The following is a 20,578-nucleotide window of genomic DNA, read 5'->3' as shown; positions in this document are numbered from 1 at the left end:
ACAGAAATGTGGGAATGATCAAACAACGATGTGCAAACACACAAATCATACGGTCCCTTGAAGTTGTATCGTATGTCTCCGATAGCATAAACATTCAAACATAAACACATTTTTGATAACACGCATAATGATATTTTTGTACCAATAACATTTACTATAATACAGGGCATAGACAGAATAATATGCATGATAATATATGTAGTACATCTTGTTGCATATTGGCAATACTGCTTGTGTAAAGAAGGTTCAGTTTTGATTTGAGAAAATCAGAAATCGTTCCTGACCAGGCCATTCGCCATATCTCAACATAATCTGAAGCACTATGGGGAGTTTTAGAGCAGGGATTGAGGAGTAGATTGCCATATCCAACATCTATGAAGCAATTGGTAGATATTTTGGTAAAATAAAACTATTATAATAGTAAAATATTATTTTACCCATCCCTATAAAAGCTGTTCAATTTCAAGTCCTCAATATTGTTATGCATGTATCCATAAAACTATAAAAAGAGTTTACATAACAGAAAAAAAAACATCGTTTACATCGAAGTTTTGAATCATTAAATTTCAAACTGTAAAACGCTATTTTTTATTGATTTTTGATAGGTATTGCAAGGTGTTAAGACAAACAACATAAGCTAACAACGACTTAGTAGACTCGCTGGCAATAACGTCAATATATCTATGATCTCTGGCGTTGATTCTTACTCTCTTATAAAAGAACCTTCCAATTTCGGTCACTAGAATTTTTTATGACCTTAATCATGTTTCTTGGATCACAAGTGTAGCAACCGCTTTGATCCTTTAGGCCACCACGCATTCACCTACACCAAGTTCAAAGGTTGGTGGATTGGTGGCAACGCCGGTGGATTGGAACCATGCGGTTCCCGGCTATAAAAGACCACCACGACGATGTCTCGCTCTTTTTTCTTTCCTCTACCCCCTTGTAACAGTACCCCTTCTACAGCGCTATCGTACTTCCTTTACCTTAACCTAATATCCTGTCAATTCTCCCGTCGACCACATGTATCGTTTAATATCGCAATAAATAAGTATTTCTTCAACCAGTGTTTTTAGTTCTCGCGCAAATTCCTTCCAAAAATAGTAGCGAGTGTTATATTATTATATCTCAACATATTCTACTGACTATGATCACTTGTATTAATGTACACCACCGTTATTACTCTCTTATAACAGAAACTTTTAATTTCGGCCAGTAGAATTTATGATGTTGCTAAAATTGTGTCTTGAGTCCCAAGTACTACGAGGTTCTTGAAACGATGAGGTTCCTAGAAGATAAATGTAGTCAGAGCATAATTAAAACAATATTCCCGAATGTTTTCGTAATTTATAGGTTTTGTTTAACAATATATAATTTATATCCCACCATATTTTACAGACAATGCCCATTCGTATTAATGTACGCGATTATTATTACTCTTATAAAATAAACTTCGGGTTTCGATCACTAGAATTTGTTATATTCTAAAAGTTAGTTCTTGGGGCCCCAAGTACTATTGAGTTTATGGAAAGGTCGAGGTTCCCAGAAGATAAATATAGCCCGAAAATAATTCAAACAATATTACTGAAGGTTTGCGTAATTTATAGGTTATTTTAAAGAATATACCATTATATCTCACCATATTCTACAGACTACGATCAGTCACATTAATGTGTGCGATGGTTATTACTCTTTTATAAAATAAACTTGGTATTTCAGGCACTAGAACTTGTTATAGTGCAAAAATTGTGTTTGAGAATAAGAAGTATTACGAGTTTCTCGAAAGGATGAAATTTCGGGAGGCTAAGTATAGTCCCAACATAATTAAAACAATACACTTGAAATTTTTTGTAATTTCTAGGTTATTTTTAACAATATATCAATATATCTCACCATATTCTACTGATGTCAATACGATTGATCGTCAATAAACGATCAAACGAAAAACAATGTGATCAAATGAGAATGAGTGAATCGACAAAATTCCCTGGCCGTGGCCGGTCGTCCCGTTTCCTGTCGCTGAAAGCCTTGGTCGAGAGGCGCTAACCACAAATATACCGGTCCCAATCCCTTAACTGATTCGACGAGCAGAGCCGATGCACACATACACACACAAGCACAAACAGCAGACGCACGCACAGAACCAGACGCAACAGAAAAACGTTTTTACCTTCGAAGAAGACTCTCGCGCCAACCGCTAACCGACCCGTAATAGTACTGCGGTAAGGTATTCCGCGTTCGAACTCGACGCTCTCTTTCGTTCTCTCTTGTTGCCTTTCCGCTCTTTCTCTAACCGCGTCCGTCCCGCTCCTTTTTCTAACTGGTAGCGTGCGTACCAAGCGAGACCATCTACTATGGCCCCGGGCGTTCGACTGACTGCTGCCGCCCGGGTTGAAAAAAGCGCGTTCTTGCCGGGGCTCTAACAGCGGAGTCTATCATTGAACTCATAGCGCTTAACCTTGAAGTTATGTGTACCGAAGCCTGATCTACGGGAAGGTACAAAGACCCTCTCTCGGTAATGTAGGAATTGAACGGGCGGCAGTGTCGTGCCGCTCGGAATTTCTCGGGTTCCTCGCGGTCCACCATAAACGTTTCCACGTTAGGCCCGACGTGGACGGTTTGGTTAATTCACTTTCGGTAGTTTTTTAATTTTACTTTTGTTTGATTGTGGTTTGGAATCGGTTTTTTCCTTATAAGGCTGTTGAAAGAATGAAACTTGATGAATTTTTCTTTATTTGTTGTAATTCAAAGTACTCTCGTATCCCATCAACTTATTACCAAGCTAAAACAGGTGTACCACGAAAAATTGTACTGGAACCAATGCTTTATCTACTCTACACTTGTGATATACCACAAATGGAGAATATTACGATGGCTACATTTACTGATGATACTGCGATTATAGCTGCCTAAAATAATAGTGAAGAAACCTCACGAAAATAACACCAGGCAAGTGACAATATAAATAATTGGACACAAGCTTGAAAAATAAGAATTAATGAAACTAAATCTGTACACGTGCAGTTCACCTATAAACAGACCGCACAACGCTAAATATCTCGGAAAGAGTCTTGATGCAAAACTTCGCTGGAAGGAACATATAAAGAAGAAAAGAAAAGAACCGGAATTGAAATATAGGAAAATGTACTGTCAAATTGGAAGAAAATCAGAAGCCTGTATGGAAGAACAAAGTCAGATACCCACAGTCAGTCAAGAAATCAAGAGAATTGCAAGGGGCATGAGGAAAGACTCCATTCTAATGAGAATATTGAAGTATTGCAACTTTTGGATACCACCAGAACGGGACACAGACTCAAAATAATCAAGCCATCTGATCTTGTGTAGTGTTGTGTATTGAGGTACATAGAATAAAAAATACAGCAATGACATATATAAACATTATTTCACCAGAGACTGAGATAGGGCCGATAGGTCCTCTTAGTTATATACCTAGATTAAAGTTATCATAAAGACAAATTGTAGATTAGACGGAAACGACTAGTAATAATGTAATAATTAAATAATAATAAAAAAATATTATCATTAATAGGTTGATTGCAATAAAGAAAAACAAAAATATGGCTTTTTTAAAAATAAAAATACAAAATTTGAAAATTCGACAAATTAAGCCTAACACCAATTAGACCGAAACATTGATGTCAGTTATCGTTTCCTAACCATTGTTTCCGCATGTCAACGTTTGAATTTCTTAGCGGGCTTCGATTTTGTTTGGATTTTTTATCTTATATTTGGATAAATAGTCATCTAGACTATTAGCTTTTTATTTTAAAGATTATTAGCAGATTGTTAGCTTGGTGGGCCAGCAGTGGGACAGCAGGCAGGACGGTTCATCTACTTTTGTGATAGTCGCGGGTTCAAATCCTGCTGGGGCATGATTGGAAATTTATGTTTGTGATTGTACTAGGCAAGAGTGTAAAATCCGAGCAGGAAAATTATCCTAGTCACGCTAGTAACCAGGCTGGGTAAGACCGGATATCTTCTGGGATGATTTCTAAGTTGGTCACACGCCAGTCGGTAGGCTTAATGCCGAGGACTGTTGTTCAGAGCCCACGTTAAATAGTAGGTCCAGTCCAGATAAACCGTCGTTGGTAAAAAGGAGACTTTAAAATATAAAAAAACCAGGAAACATCCATAAAGAGACTACAGACAGCAAGGGATAAACTAATAGACTGGACCAAACTGCGGAGAATAAAATGAAATGAGCTTTTGAATTTTACCAACAAGAAACTAAACAATCCACCAGTATTGAAATTGAATGGTGCTATATTACCATATGTAAATAGTGCTAAATATATAAGTATGACACTAGATGTCAAATTAAAATGGAAGGACGAATTGTATCCATGATGTAAATCATTATGATAACGTTTTGACAGTGGTCAAGATACTTATTACCATCAATATTTCCAATTTTATATAAGTTTATTTCAACATTATCATAGTTTCAAATTGCATATCATGAAAACAGTTACTAGTAAAAACAGTCGAACCAAAAATAGCGACTGAAATAGTCGATAGTAAAAAGTAGTCAATTACTGAACAGTCGATAGTCGATTTCAGTCGATTGTTCCCAACACTAATATAAAGAGTATTTTCAATTAAAGGGCCGAAGTTATGCTTTACGGTCCTTATCATTATTTCTGACGTTCAACGATCAACTGACGCACAATTTCTCGTTATCTACCTCACTAGATTCTCACCAATAATTCTATCAGGTATTCCATACAGTTTAATAAACAATAGACCTTTTTCATTCACAGGAGTTCGATCAACCACAACATAAAAAATATCGGACTCATTTTTTTTTTGGAATATCAACTCGAATAATTATTACTACAAATATCTATCGCTCTTTCTCTCACTTTTCGTAAAACATTAGTTAGCATCAACACATCGTTCCATTTCGTAAATTTCATTCTTCAAACTAACCAATAACTAATATTAAACAATCGAAAGATAAAGCCAAGGATAATTCAGTTGGATCTTGTAGGACAACATTCAATCATTCCTAAATAATTAAAGTTACATCATTTCGATGGTTACACTATGATGATATGGAATTAGTGACTGTATAATGAACAATAGATTAGACAGTAACCTTTAAACATTTAAAACTAAATACCATAGTTTCAGATACCTTATTAATATTATTAAATAGCTATTGATTATTATATTTCTAGGTGAAACAATGCATGATCTGAAGTACATTTTCTGTTCCTAATAATTCATTTAAATTCATGAAATTCCATGAAATACTAAAGTTGTATAAATAATATAATATTAATGAGTAAGTGAGATTTAGTCAAGATGTATTGTTATTTCGGATAAGAAGAAATTAAAGTTATGGGAGAAATTGAACCAATTAACGAAACTTTTTCGGAAAACTGTAAAACCAATTCTGGTTAGCATCGCGTAATCCGTAACATTTATAACTGGGGAATTATTTATCCACGAACTGAGTCAACTTATAGTAGGAACTGGATTCTTAAAACATAGGATTTTTCCACATGTGACGACATAGCAAATGGTTTATAAAAAACATATAACATTTGGTATCACATTAATATTATTATTTGTGTCTTCTTACAGGATATGAATTTATCTTAATTTGGATCTTAAATTTTTGTCGTTATATTAATACTTGAAACATTTGAGGACAATATTTTTTCATTTTTTCCGGAATAAAATTTCGAATGCTGTCAGAAAAATATTAAAGTAAGACAAATCCTAAAATAATATGTACAATTTCTTGCTATAAAGTTTATTTATATATATATATATATATATATATATATATATATATATATATATATATATATATATATATATATATATATATATAAATCGATTTTCAAATAGTTTAATACATTTAATTTACAATAGGAAACAAACAAATTGATGAAAATCGATGAGAAATACAAGGAAATTATGTTCATTCTTATAATTAGTCATTGACATACTTTCAGAGTTCACTAATTAACTAAATAGGAACAATTGGATTTGATGGACAGTTTTATAGCAGTATTAAGAGTAATTATCATTAAATTAGGTCTATATAAACAGTTAATAGTATTACCGGAAAGCGAACCAACATTTGTCCATCTGCAGTACCATCTTTAACGTGCCAATCAGACAAAAATCTTTAATTTTTTTTGAACAATGTTGGTTAATTAATAAATTGTTTAATATGTGAAGGAATTCTCGCTTGATCGAAGAAACCACCAGTGTGAAATTATAATAGTACAGGAAGAGATAGAATCGTTAAAACTATCTGACTTGAATTGTTAAGAGTTCATTAAAAAACGAGTTGAGGCGAACCGCTTAACGTCGACGCCACTGTACACCGTGGAGTAATACAAGTTTGGAGGGAATGCGGGTATTATTTAAAAACGAAATAGAAACAAACAAAGTGTATCGCGAACTTGTATACGAACAGTTGAGACGAGTTTATTTACATCTCCCCACCTTGTTTCAGTACCCCGCGTTACGAGGTACGCCTGGCAAATGCGGATGTGCTTATAATTCTGCGTGAAATTAAATGGGATATGCTCTAGGGATGACGAAAAAATATCGATATATTTATATATTTTTTAAAAAATATCATTATATCTCACCGATAGGCGTCGATCTAAGTGCATACCAAGATATTTAGCATCATCTGCTTGCGGGAGTTGACAATTATTGATACAGACTGATGGACATGTTCTTCTACGGAGCGTAAAAGTTATATGACTCGATTTTGTTTCGTTGGCTTTTATCTGCCATCTTTTCAGTCACATTTGTATTTCATTTAGGTGTGTTTGTAGGTTGATTGATGCTATAGCTTGGTCTTCATGATAGGCTAAGACTGCTGTGTCGTCTGCGTATGTTGCCACATTGAATTTAACAGTTTTATTACGTTATTTAACATTTGTGAACATGGATACTTCGCATTTCGACGAATAATTATCGTTGGTCAAAATACATTCAGCCACATAATGTATGTAAGACTTTGTCATTATTCGTCTTTGCCATTATTTGAATAAGAAGAAAACACCTCCCTCTCTTCCTAAGAAACCAAGAGAAAGCAAAAACACGTTTACTATGTTTTAGTTATTATTTTATTTCATAGTCGAACACCCTCTCCTCCAAATTATCCTACGTAACAAATTATTACCCCCCATTGAGTGACATTTTATATTTTTTAATGTTTATTTCTTCTTTTATATTTTAAAGTTTCCTTTTTACCAACGAGAGTTTATCTGGACTGAACCTACAGTTTATCGTGGGCTCTTAAAAACAGTTCTCAGCATGAAGCCTACCGACTGGTGAGTGACCAACTTAGACATCATCCCAAAAGACATCCGGTCTAATCCAGCCTGGTTATTGGCGTGACTGGGATCACTTTCCTTGTCAGATTTTGCATTCTTGCCTAAGGACAATCACAAATATTAAACAATCGCAAGTATAACTTTACGATCATGCCCCAGCAGGATTTGAATCCCCGACTATAGCAACAGAGGTCCGTCTTGTCGCCTTTACCACTGCGCCAACCTAGTCAGCATTCTGTATTTATGTTTGATATATTTAGTACTGAATTATATATAGAACTAATAAGATTTCGATTATATATAATATAAAATTCTCAAAACAAAGCTAGATTATATTAAAATTAACTAATAAAATAATATTAATATCAATAAAATATGAGGAATATATCAACAAGTTACTTGTCCTAATGTATATGTTAATAAATATTGCAGAATTTAGTTTATTTTTTAGTGTAATAATAGTAGTTTAATAAATCAGTTAAACTGAAACTCCTACCTTAAAACGTACTGCCAAAACGCATAACCATTGTAACGGAAAATAGTATTTTAAATACTTCTTTAATACCAAACCTCGTATATATAAAACTACCCAGACCATGGCTGCATAATTTAACAGTCTGTTGGGCTATGGGAACAGGAACTTCGAAAGGCTGTATTTTTTTATTTTAAACACAAGTGTTCCTAATATATTTGACTCGTATTCGTCCTAAAAAAAGTAATGGTATCCATATAGAACAAAGAAGTGTTTATTACTTATTTCAGGTTGATTTTTTTTTCGAGACACTTACGTTTTTACAAGAATATTCCGATTGTGGTGATAGTGGTACCTATATCAGCCGAGAATGCAGGTAGATGCGCCCTTTTTTTACAGCCTACGAACGGCTTTTCTTATAATTTAAAACAGGTGTTTCATTTTATTCCCTACGTTTCATAGAGACCAGTTTTTCTTTCTAGCAATTTTTTCTTCTTATTATCATATTCGGTTTTAAAGTTTCAAATGTAAGGCATATGTGAATAAATGTTTGAACTAATATTCGCCATTAAAGATTAATTATAATAGAATTACCAAATATAATCCATATATTTACGCTTAGCCAAAATTTTGACTCTTTTTTTTTAAGGAAAACAGGGGTTCCAGGCCAGGACGAATAATTTTTAGTTCTAAAATGTTTGTGGAATATGCGCTACAAATAATTAAATTAAAAAAATATATATGCTGTCGAATCGGTGACAAAATAAACAAACAAATATTTTAAGCTCTAGTTGTCGTAAATTTATGTTTGTGGTTGTTTAAAATTTGTGAATATTCCGGACAAGAGTGTAAAATCCGACAAGGAAAATGATCCCAGTCACGCCAGTACCCAGGCTGGGTAAGACCGGACGTCTGCTGGGATGATTTCTAAAGTTGGTCACTCGCTAATCGGTAGGCTTAATGCTGAGGACCGTGGTTCGGAGCCCACGTTAAACTGTAGGTCCAGTCCAGATAAACCCATAGTTGGCAAAAGGAGACTTTAAAATATATTAAAATATATTATAAAATATATAAAATCGGTGCCAAACCCAAACAGTTATATTAATTTAGATTTGTTTTGTTGGTAATTTAATTTTTTGTAAGTCACGAAATTATATTATTATTTTGGTATTTTCTAATGAGAAAAATATAATTAACTTAATAAATTCTTGTCGAAGTTCGACCACAGGGCTATCACTAGTGAGAATTAATTTATATTATACATTGGGGTACTTTTATAATTCGGCGAATCTTTCAAGTTTAGGGATAAAAGGTGTATAATTTATTGGATAACATTTATTATCAAATAAATATTAATTAGAAACTGTTAATATCAATTTATCCATTAGGGGATCCGTGGAGAAATTTAACGGGTGCTACTCTTCATAAATTTAATGGTTTTCATCTTCATTTAGGGGGCAATATCTGAAAACGCAACACCCATAAAAATTAGCCGCTCCAGTAAGAGTCACATTAATAATTCATAAAGGACGAAAAAAAAAACAAGCACCGGGACCCTCTAAAAAACTTCCCCTACCCCCGGCCGCCAATATTTCACCTTCTCCTTCTTTTGGAGTATATTATTTTTCATTTAATAAAAGATAAATATTTTACCTGTCAGCCTATCTCGCGCGTACTCTTATGATGTTGAGGTTGCGTCAAGATACAATAAGAATTATTCTTCAAGAAAATAAGACAGGTTGACGTGGACGCTGAAGCTCTAAAGTCACAAGAGGTGGATTGAAGGTGTTCAAAGACCACTAGCCATAAAGTACTACAATTAGGAAACATTCATGCTTCAGAAAACACTCCTGGTCCACAGATTCGTCGCACAAGCATCACAGTTCAGACTGTAAGGACATCAAAGGCTGAGTTACGGTATTGTGAACTAAGCTAGCCTATTGTAATTTGACAGAGAGTTGCAGTGTACGACTACCAAAGGCGGATTGTAGTAGCTCAGTACTGGATTAGCCACGTCAATTTAGATAGGAGCCTAAAAATATTTTATACGTCTTAAGCATGAAGCAAATCATTTAAATTTAAATCGTACAGAAGCATTAATTTACTTCGATTTCGTTGAAAACCTATCGATACTACTTCAAAAATTCCGATTTTCAAAAGGTTATCGGACACTAGGTGCTACGAAGGCACTCTTATATGGTTTTATCGCTAGTAAGCAAGTTTTGGAAGACGTTTTCAAAAACGCGGATCAAAAAGTGGAGCCCCGTAATAAAGTTTACGTACTAGTTTTACCGATGAATAGATTAGAAACTGAAATAATAACAATTGCTTGTAACGGAATCCTAAAACGCTTATAGTCGTCTGATCAAGACTTTAATACGGCTTACGCCTTTTATAAATCATTACGTGGCTACCTCCAATGCAAGGAAAAAGCCAAAGTTCTGGTCGGTTGTGAAGAATATTAGCAACAAACTTCAAGCCGAAGCAAGCAAAATACAAAGTACGGCCATTTCAGAGGCTCCACTACGCTCGACGACTTTGTTGAAAATAAATATTGTAAACATACTATCAGCTTTAACTAAATGTATGAAAGCATATCACAAAGAAAAGATATAAGTCTACATAGATTTTGGAAAAATTTTCAAGTATTGTCAGTGCTTACGCAGATGATTTGAAAGACCTGGCGAAAATAGATATGGCTAATATTGTTGACAGCAAGTATTAAGAATGAGTTAAAGAATATGATGAGTCAAGAACGCTTGCAAGCTTAAGCTTAAGTAACTTAAAGAAATCGAAACTGCTAGTCTATTGTTTAAATTTCTTCATATTAAGGCAAGTATGGTTTATTTGTAGCAATTTTGTTTTATTTTATATCCCAATCTTGAGAACCTAAAGCAAACCAAGGGCCTCTTGACAGAATTTGCTACAGGCCCCAAGCTGGCTTAATCTGGTACTGCAGTAGCTCACTTGGTAAACTATTCCATACATTAACAGTTATATTTTGGTAAGAACATTGCAACTCAGAATATTATCAAACGTAAACTAACGAACGACGAATATAAAAAACAATTTTACTCCACAAAAATACTGGTTTATTGGTTAGACAGATAAGAAAGGTGTTCTAATTAATGGTCTAATATATTCTGTAATGGGTTGATTCTCTACCAGTTTCGTTGATTTATGCTGGCGTAATGCTTGGTTAGCTAGACAAAGCTACATTTAGAATTCTAACGTTAGCATATGACACGTATGTATGTACAGAAAAATTGAATGAGAATCACCACCACGGGAAAAAATCACACAAACATCATACAAGGCAGTATAAAGAAATTGTATATTTTAATTATAATGTTGCTTATTGTTAATGTTAATTATCCATAAATACAGAACAAGATGAGGTAGCAATGCCCAAGTAAAAAGTTGATAAGTTAAGACTCTTCATACACCAGCTCAATACCATATCCTTAATACGAAAACAGCATTAAAACAGACAGTATAAAATTGAATAATCCCGTATATGTTCTAGAAAAAAAATTCACACTAAAGCCTCATTTATTAAACCAATTCAATCAATGCTTTTGAAGCTTTAATTAACTGAAATTGTGATGAAAAAATGTGTCTGGCTACTCTCTACTGTGTTAGCTCATTGTTCAAGTAATTTGACAGACCAGAAATAAAGACAATGAAATAAATATCTATAGGATTTCTTGATGACCTAAGGGAACCTGAATGTCTCGGAGAAGTACTCAGAAGTGAAGAAAACCCTAACAGAAGCAAGATTCAACATCCATCTTGTTTGTCAGATTTTGAGTCCTCTGACTTCTGGCTAAAAAGAAACTAAAGTAAAAAAGAATAAAGCGAATTAGATGAGATTTTGCAGAATGCAAGAAAAGAAAGAAACCTTGAAAGGACCGTTGTTAGTAATATACAAGAGTTGATCTGAATTGAGTAAATAAAACATGTAGCATTAATCATTAACGAGACCCTAATGATCTAATAGCTATTAAGGAAAAAAGAATATATTTTTATACAAGAGCATAGCTAAATAATTTTTTCTAATAAAATATGCCTTATTATTTCAAACATAAACCCAATTCTTATTTATTTGGAAAATACAATTACAACACTTGCAATTATTGAAATATGCATGGTTAAATGTTACATTTACTCATATAAATTATACTTTTGAAGGGTAATATTTCATCTAAAATACTTTTCTACAAATTTCATACAAAATTTTAATGTCAACTTTTTGATATTACTTCTTTTGCTAGCACTTGAACTAGTTCCCACCACTCAAGACAATTTATCACTCTTGCTTGACTATGGTAATATATGTTTGATTGCAGCTTTTTAATATCATGGGGCTAAATTTCTCCATCACTGAGCCTTATACAAAAAGAAATAGACTAAAATTTTCAATACTACGTAACTACGTACATTGCCAGAAGAGCGCTTGTTCTCTGAGACTTCATTAGTTAAAATAAATGAGAATGAGCATGCGCTAATCCGAATCATTATTTCCAAATAATGTAATTGCCAACTTCATGGCGCAGTGGTAAAGGCGATAGGACGGTCCTCCTATCGTTGTGATAGCCGTGGATTCGAATCCTGCTGGGGCATGGTCGTAAATTTATGTTTGTGATTGTTCTAGGCAAGAGTGTAAAATCCGAGAAGGAAAATGATCCCAGTCACGCCAGTAACCAGGCTAGGTAAGACCGGATGTCTTCTAAGTTGGTCACTCGCCAGTCGATAGGTTTAATGCTGAGGACCGTGGTTCGGATCCCACGTTAAACTTTAGGCCCAGTTCAGATAAACTCATAGTTTAATGTTTTTAGCGAGACTTTAAAATATATAAAAAAAAATAAAAAAATAATGTAACTATATTCCAAAAAAGACCCCTTTTCAAAATGTTATCCCACAATCTCTCACCTCCTCTTCCGTCGGGTATTTTATTTCTAATTTGATAAAAGATAAATATTTTACCTGCCGTCCCTTCCCCCCACCTCGGCGAATCCCGCGCCCGACGCCGGGGTTGCATCCTAGCCGACGTCGACGTCGCAAATTGAAAAAAATTCAATTACCAATCCTCAAACTCTGAGCGCCGAAATGCAAATGGAAAAATAAAATCCACTCCCAAAGAGCAATTGCTTTATATTATTCTTCTTCGTTGGCGACGAGGATGACTGCGAAGCCAAACCGGCCCCCACACCACCCCTCGCCCGCGCCCTTCGACCGGGAACCCAACCAATTCTATCCGTTCTAAATGAAAACACAACATAATAGCGTTATATCTGATCGTTTCCTTAGTAGCTATTCGGACGCATTAATAAGATGGAGACGGGCTGTAGTAGAGGGAGACAGTGATGGGGGGTCGAGGCGGGGAGACAAACGCATCTCTCAGCATTATTAAATATATTTTATGCAAATGAAAAGGCTTTTTTCAGCGAGTACCATTATTTGATTACTGACTTCGTCCTATCGTTTTATTTTTAGTACTGGGAAAGTCGGTATTATCGCATAATTTAAAGGACATGAATTAAATTTAGTTTTTTTAGCGAGTTTATTTACGATATCAAAGTATTATTGTGAAAAAAATTGTATTAATTACTTTTATAAACATTATCAACGTCAACGACAAAACTTTAGCACACTAAACATTTTTCATAAGTGTTTCTAGATTAATAAGAGCAAAAGGCAGAAAATTGGTCAAAGCAATGAAGGCACATAACTTACAGCATATCTTTACTGGTGAGAAAACACATCTCTCGATATTTCTCAGGCTTTCGACAAGATCTGGCGCACTGGACTGTACCTCGTACACACAATCGTACCTCACAGACAGACATTTATTGTCAACGAAGGTGACAAATACACTGACCTACACCCAATATATTCGGATGTTCCGCAAGGCAGTGTTCTTGGCTCACTGTTATATCTATTGTATAGAGCTGGACCTACCGACCTCAAGAAACACAACTGTTCCAACATATGCTGACGATAAAGCGGTTTAATCTTCACACGAGTATCTAATATCAGCCACAAGAAACCTCCAACTTCATTTTAACAAAGTCGAATTGTGGTTGAAAACGTGGCGTATCAAAACAAATGAGACAAAATCTACCCATGTGACATTCACCCTTTGTAGAAGAATATGTCCCTCAGTAAAAGTGAATAATCATGGACTTCCGCAAGCAGACAAGGTTAAATATCTGGGAATGCATTTCGATCGACGTTGGACATGGAAAAACATACAGTTACAAAACGCAAACAGCTTGGACTTAATCTAAACCCAATGTATTAGCATATAGGCGTAAATCAAAATTATTATTAGATAACAAGGTCTTGCTGTATAAGTCAATACTTAAGCTCATTTGGACGTATGGTATTGAACCAGGTTCCAGAATAAAGTGTTGCGAATCATCGTCGATGCCCCATATTACGTGCCCAACAAACTGATTCAGCGCGATATTCTCATAGAACCCATACCGAGTGTGATTCGGAGTGTTAGTGCAAAGTACTCTGAAAGACTATTAGTGCATCCCAATGCACTCGTTAAACAGTTAAATGTGCGCGATGACAGTGAAGTGCGTAAGCTTAACCGCAAACTGCCATACGAACTGATTAATAGACACATAGAGTGAAAATTAGTAATCTCTAGAATAAGCTAGAATAGTTAGGATATACTTTAAAATAAGTCAGTATTTATTACATACTTTCATTATAGAGCATATTTACCTTTTACGCTTAGTTCTTGTGTCCTTTGGTAAAGTGTTTCCTTGTAAAGACATTTTGATATCACTGTAATTCTCCTTAGTTTGTTCTGTAACATCTATATACATCTTTGTTGATAAAACTAGATTTATTCACTGCATTACGTTTAATGCATTTGCCACATCTACAAAACAGTTACCATTCTTTATCTCCTGACACATTTTAACCAAATACTCATGTATATTCTGAACAATTACACACATTTTTGTGCATATAAATCTTTAACTCTGTACAACAGCATTTCCTAGAATAGTCAGCCTAATTTCGACCTGATTATAGATTTATAGGTCATCAGTGTCAATGATTTTTTGATTTAAGATTTATTATTTGCCTTCCCCGGTAAAGCTTTTTACTCGAAATCAATTTTTAGTGTGCCATATTAATAGAAGTTGCTTGTTGTGGTTTGTGTTTATTGAATACAATTGACTGCGTTTATCACGTGTTCGTTGGTTCAAATGTAAACCCGCACAACCGAAAACACAAACTTTATTATTTGGCCGGGCGCCTCCGAAATCACCGAAAGTGGCTGAAAACTTCCCGGTCCGTTCGTCCGTGCGTGCCGATCGCGGTTAAACGGAAACTTTTAATTAATTCAATCCAATTTCGCCTAAGTGAAGGCGCCGATTCGAGGCACACGGCAACGAATAACATCCTAATTTTTAGTGAAACGGTAGTTTTGTCTTGTGCCGTAAACACGCCGCAGCGTCGCCCCGTCGAAATTTCGGTTATTCGAGGCGTCGCGTTAATGCCCGCCAACTTTGAAAGTTCGGATAATTGCTTCGGCGTCTAAATTATGGAGTTGATTTAAATTAAATAATTGAAATGGTTTAAACGCGTCTGCCACATTAAAGTTGGTAATAAAAAAGGTAAATAAACTGAGTTTGGTAGGTGAAACAGCCACTAATTGTCGATTATATTCGCTTCTTCAATCTGTTTCAGTTGATTTAAAGTAAATTAATACTTATTCTTTATAATTACTGGTATTACATTAAATGATGTAGGTGTACCATATGTGGTGCCTGTTCCTTGTGTAAATTCCGTCATTTTTTTCTTGCTTTTGCTCAGTATATTTGCATCAGTTGGGGTTTATTCCTTTTTTCTGCATGAAATCGCATTACCATATACGTTACCGGTCCCATTCTGGGCGTTTTTCGATTAATGTATGATTCAAATTGATCCCTTGTTGTCAGTAGTGATTACTATTAACTGGTTCACCAGGTTTCAATAGATCGTAGTACACCACGCCACTCTGGTACCACCAAATACGGAGCATTATCTTGAGACCAAAACGATTTGGCCTTGGACTCGATCGCCAGGATAATTTTTTGGGCTTAGGGTTTTCAAAATAAATCCACCTTTCATCACTCGTCACTATTCGATGCGGAAATGACTTCCGATCATATATTTGAAGCGATTTTTCACGATTTTTCGATCATCTTCCCATCTTTTGGATTTTCCACATTGCTCGTAATCGGTCGCTAATCATTTCTTGGACCACATTCAAAGCCACACTAAAATTGACTTTAAGTTTGGGTTGGTTCTTCATCCAATAAGTCTTTCAGTTTCGCATCTTCAAACTTTTTCGGTCTACCAGAACGTTCTTTGTCTTGCACATCGAAATCCTCATTTTTGGAATTTCCAAAACCACGCCTCACATGTTTTTAAGGTTAGAGCATGCTTACCGTAAGTTTCTACCTGCAAACGATGACTATCAGCGGCTTTTTTTTTATTAAATAAGAAAAGCAACGCCTACCGCAAAATGCATGTTTTCAGGCGTGAAACTTGACATATCCAAAGAGGTATAGAATACAAAGTCATTGCAAAATCGGTAATGACTTTCCGGTACACTTGGTATATTCGGCTAAGATTCCTCTAAAACCTTGACCTACACACTTTCCAATTGCCAAAAATAGATGATCAAATCAAAAGGGACTAATTTGTTTATAAATGGTTTGAAGCATGAAGCATGATGGGTGTTAACACATTTCATAGCTTGAGATTTTGGACGTATACTTTTAAAACTCTACTCAAGTATGCAGTTTTTGAAAAACTCCTGTTGAAAAGAATAAAACCAATCGTAGAGGGAAAAACCCTAACACGAACACACCAGTTTGGATTTATTAACAAGCATTCAACAAATGACCAGGTCCACAGAATAACACAGGTTATTGAAAAAGCCTACCGAAGTAAAAAAATATGCTCAGCCGTATTTTTAGATGTAGCACAAGCCTTCGATAAGGTTTGACAGGAAGTATATTACAGAAAATGTTACCAAAACAAAACACCGAACTACTAAAGTCGCACATTACAGGCAGAGGGTTTAACGAAAAGAAGCTTACTCTACAATAAAACAAAGTTAAAGCAGGTGTACGTCAAGGAAGTGTATTGGGGCCAATGCTTTATCTACTCTACACTTGTGATATACCACAAATGGAGAATATTATGATGGCTATATTTACAGATAATACTGCGATTATAGCTGTCGGAGACAATAGTTAAGAAGCCACAAGAAAATTACAACAGGGAAGTGACAATATAAATAATTGGACACAAGCTTGGAAAATAAAAATTAACGAAAATAAATCTGTGCATGTGCAGTTCACCTACAATCAGACTGTACAAGCAACAATAACATTAAATAATACCATCATTACATATAGAAACAACGCGAAATATCTCGGAATGAATCTTAAATCAAAATTTCGCTGGAAGGAACACATAAAGAAGAAAATAAAAGAACTGAATTTGAAATATAGGAAAATGTATTGGAAAATTGGAAGAAAATCACAATTAACACTACATAATAAATAGCTGTTATATAAGCAAATATTGAAACCTATATGGACATACGGAGTTCAATTATGGGGATGTTCTGAAAAGAGTAAAATAAACAAAATACACAATTTTCAGAATAAATCCCTGAGAAGTATTGTGGGCGCAGCCAAATACTGCAGGACTGACTACCTACATCGAGACCTTCAGATACCAATAGTCAGCTAAGAAATCAAGAGAATTGCAAGGGGGTATGAGGAAAGACCCCATTCTCATGAGAATGTTGAAGTATTGCAACTTTTGGATACCACCAGAGCAGGACACAGACCCAAAAGAATCGAACCATCTGATCTTGTGTAGTGTTAAATAGTGAGGTGCATATATTAAAAAATTCAGCAGTGATATGTATAAACATTATTTCACGAGAGACTGAGATAGGGCCGATGGGTCCTCCTAGTTATATACCTAGATTTAAGTTAGCATAAAGGCAAATTGTAGGTTAGTCGGAAACGACTAGTACTAATGCAATAATTAAATAATGGAAAAAATGTATAATATTTCATGTAAATGTCAAAAAAATGCTTTAATTATAGTTTTTTAAATAAAATGGTTATTTTTTGAAGGCGTGTCCACAAGAAAACTCTATTAGATAAAAAATGATGACGGTAACTAAACGTTACGACGAAACATATAGCCGAATAAGAGAGTCTTTCGCCGAAAAAACTCTTACTGTTATACGCTGCAAATAAAAAAATAACATTGCTTTATGTACAGTTGTTATTTTTATATATATTTACCGGGCAGATAGAAAATATTCCTACATGTGTTTTTGAGCTGTCGAGGTGACGTTACGTTCCGTTTTATAACCGGGCGAGTTCCGAATTTCGTACATAAAGCCGGAGCGAGAGGGAGGGAGACAGAGAAATATAGAGAAGGAACATTTTTTTAACGCGCGAGTTTTATGGCAGCAACCACCGCGTTTTTACGTCGGAGGGATTCTTGCGGATTCCGGCGCCGTAAAATAGACACTCGCTCGGCCGCCCGGCGCTGCACATCGGCGAACCGAAGAAAATTGCGCCGTATATACGGTTTATAACTATATAAACTCCGCGCTTTTCCGCATGGCGGGATCGGCTCTCGAACGAAGCCGGTACGGCGTCGAGATTAAGCAACTGACAAAAATGAAATTTAAAATCCCGTGATTTTGGCGGCTTTTTACCGTTCGCTATTCCTTAACACTCTCCAGAGGTTCGTATCATTCGCGACTACTTCTTAAAATGGTTATTTTCTGTCCAAGACGACTGCAAATACCAAAGTCTGTATCCATACTAATTATCATTATAAATCGATAGCTATCATAGCAGTATACATTAAAAATCATCGTGGTGCGGGGATTCGGCTACTTTCGGAACTATTCGTCTATTCATCGGCGTAATCTACTCGCCGCAAGCCGAAAACCTAAAAGTTAATGTTGCCACATTTATAGCTAGGCTATTTTTACGAATGTATTTTATTTTAGAAAACTAATATATTTAACAAGACTTTCTGACTTTAACTTTTATATTTTGTCTTGAAACAAAAAATAATAATAGATTGGATACGTTTTTTATCATTTAGTACAACATATATTTCTTGCTTTATATTTGGCAACACTGCAGGCTGCTAGAGAAATAGCTAAGCGTTCCTCAAAAGAAATGGCGATAAACGGTATCGTTCTGATTTAATGTTTGGCATTTATTTGTTTAAATATTAAAGCGTTTGATATGGCATTTTTCAAGTTACATTGTGACGTTCCTTTTTACTTAAAAAGGCCTTTTAGTTTAATAGTTCAGCGTTTTAACAGGATTACAAATATGGAGAGTCAAAGGTAGGTTTAGTTTCAGTTGTTACAAATAGGATAAATTAATTAAATGACTTGAATTTCGCGGTGAAAGTAAATTAATATATTAAGTTTGTAATATGACATACTTAATAGGAAAAGAAAGAAAGATTTCACCATGAGCTTGCTGCACAACTAAAGCTGATAACAAGAAGGATCATCTGCCTTCTCTGTGTCTCCAATTTAATGATTTTAGTATCCATACATACTGAATTTCGGCAGCATTTTTGTCGGATCCATAATATAGATGTTAAGATAAGTCAAGAAGCTTTATACCACTGTATAAAGAGTTATCATCAAGGTAGTATTTTCCATAAAACTATCAATATGAAACTATCAATATGATTATTATCTTACGAATGAATTTTAGGTAGGGTACGATAAGAAGAGTTACAGACAAAAAATGAATTTGAAATTTGACACAAAAATGAATTGAATGATTTTAAAATAAAACACAAAATATTAACATCATTGAGTATTTAGGTACTTGAGTCCTTGATTTCATAAATTATGGTGGGGCTTTTTAGACGGTAACCCCTTTTTCATGAAATATATTAACCTAGCCTTTATTTGGAACAAAATTCTATTGCAATTTTTATTGTATTGTAATTAATTAGTAATTAGTGTGAGAAGTATAAAGGATTGTACCTACAAGAAAGCTGTTATAAAATATTATTTATATATAGTACATTTGTGGTATTGTATATTCAAATATGTGGTAGTTTAGTAAATAATTTATGGCATAGTTGAGCTTCATTGTTTTATATCCTCTAATTTCTAATTTAAAATTAATATAAAATTTTAAAATATATAAATGAATATAATATAAAAATGTAGTACTATGCTGTATTTTTCTTTTTACGTCCTCTAAAATGTTTCGTAAATTAATGTCATGTTCTTACTGTTTTTTAAAGGTCATTTTTACTATATATACGTAAGTATGATATATATAGCTTAATATAAAACTTATGAGCATTACCCTTTTTTTAATGCAGTATATTTTACGCATCGGAGACTAACACCATGCCGATATCAGAAGTTTGGTTACAGATAACATACAGACCTACTTATCACCATTTCAAGCAATACTAAGAACAGAATTCAAACTTTTTTAACATTGGGGACGCGCGCGCCAGCGCAGTATAGACAATCTACCGGAGCACGATTATTTTTAATGTATCCTATCTATAGCGATCACTACAACTCTTTAGGCTACCAAAAATACACCTAGCCTCTATTATATGTCTCGTAACGCAAGAGGATTGGTACCATACGATTCCGGGGTATCAAAGACCAGTGCGATTGCCGCTTTTCCATTCCAAACTTGACGAAAAAGCGAATTTACACGCT

General features: G+C 34.6%; 1 protein-coding gene across 13 annotated transcripts in view; it reads right to left on the bottom strand.

The window, feature by feature from the left end:
• The window catches only part of heph (polypyrimidine tract-binding protein 1 heph), a 953,472-nt gene that overhangs the window by 312,558 nt on the left and 620,336 nt on the right, over positions 1-20,578 (bottom strand). Inside the window, exon 1 of one of the 13 annotated variants that reach the window (XM_076409828.1) lies at positions 1,894-2,220. The exons of 8 other annotated variants lie outside the window; for them this stretch is intronic. In XM_076409828.1, the coding sequence (XP_076265943.1) occupies positions 1,894-1,896 (3 nt within the window). In that variant the 5' untranslated portion in view covers positions 1,897-2,220. Of the gene's footprint in view, positions 1-1,893; positions 2,221-20,578 lie in introns of those variants that run through there. 4 more of the 13 variants (XM_076409833.1, XM_076409824.1, XM_076409832.1 and 1 more) reach the window with 4 other exon arrangements.

The sequence above is a fragment of the Rhynchophorus ferrugineus genome, unplaced genomic scaffold (genome assembly GCF_030347505.1).
Source record: "Rhynchophorus ferrugineus isolate W39M unplaced genomic scaffold, kcgeb_rfMv2 rfM7, whole genome shotgun sequence".
Classification (NCBI taxonomy): domain Eukaryota; kingdom Metazoa; phylum Arthropoda; class Insecta; order Coleoptera; family Curculionidae; genus Rhynchophorus; species Rhynchophorus ferrugineus.
The sequence above is the reverse complement of the archived record's forward strand: the minus strand, read 5'-3'. Positions and strand labels throughout refer to the sequence as shown.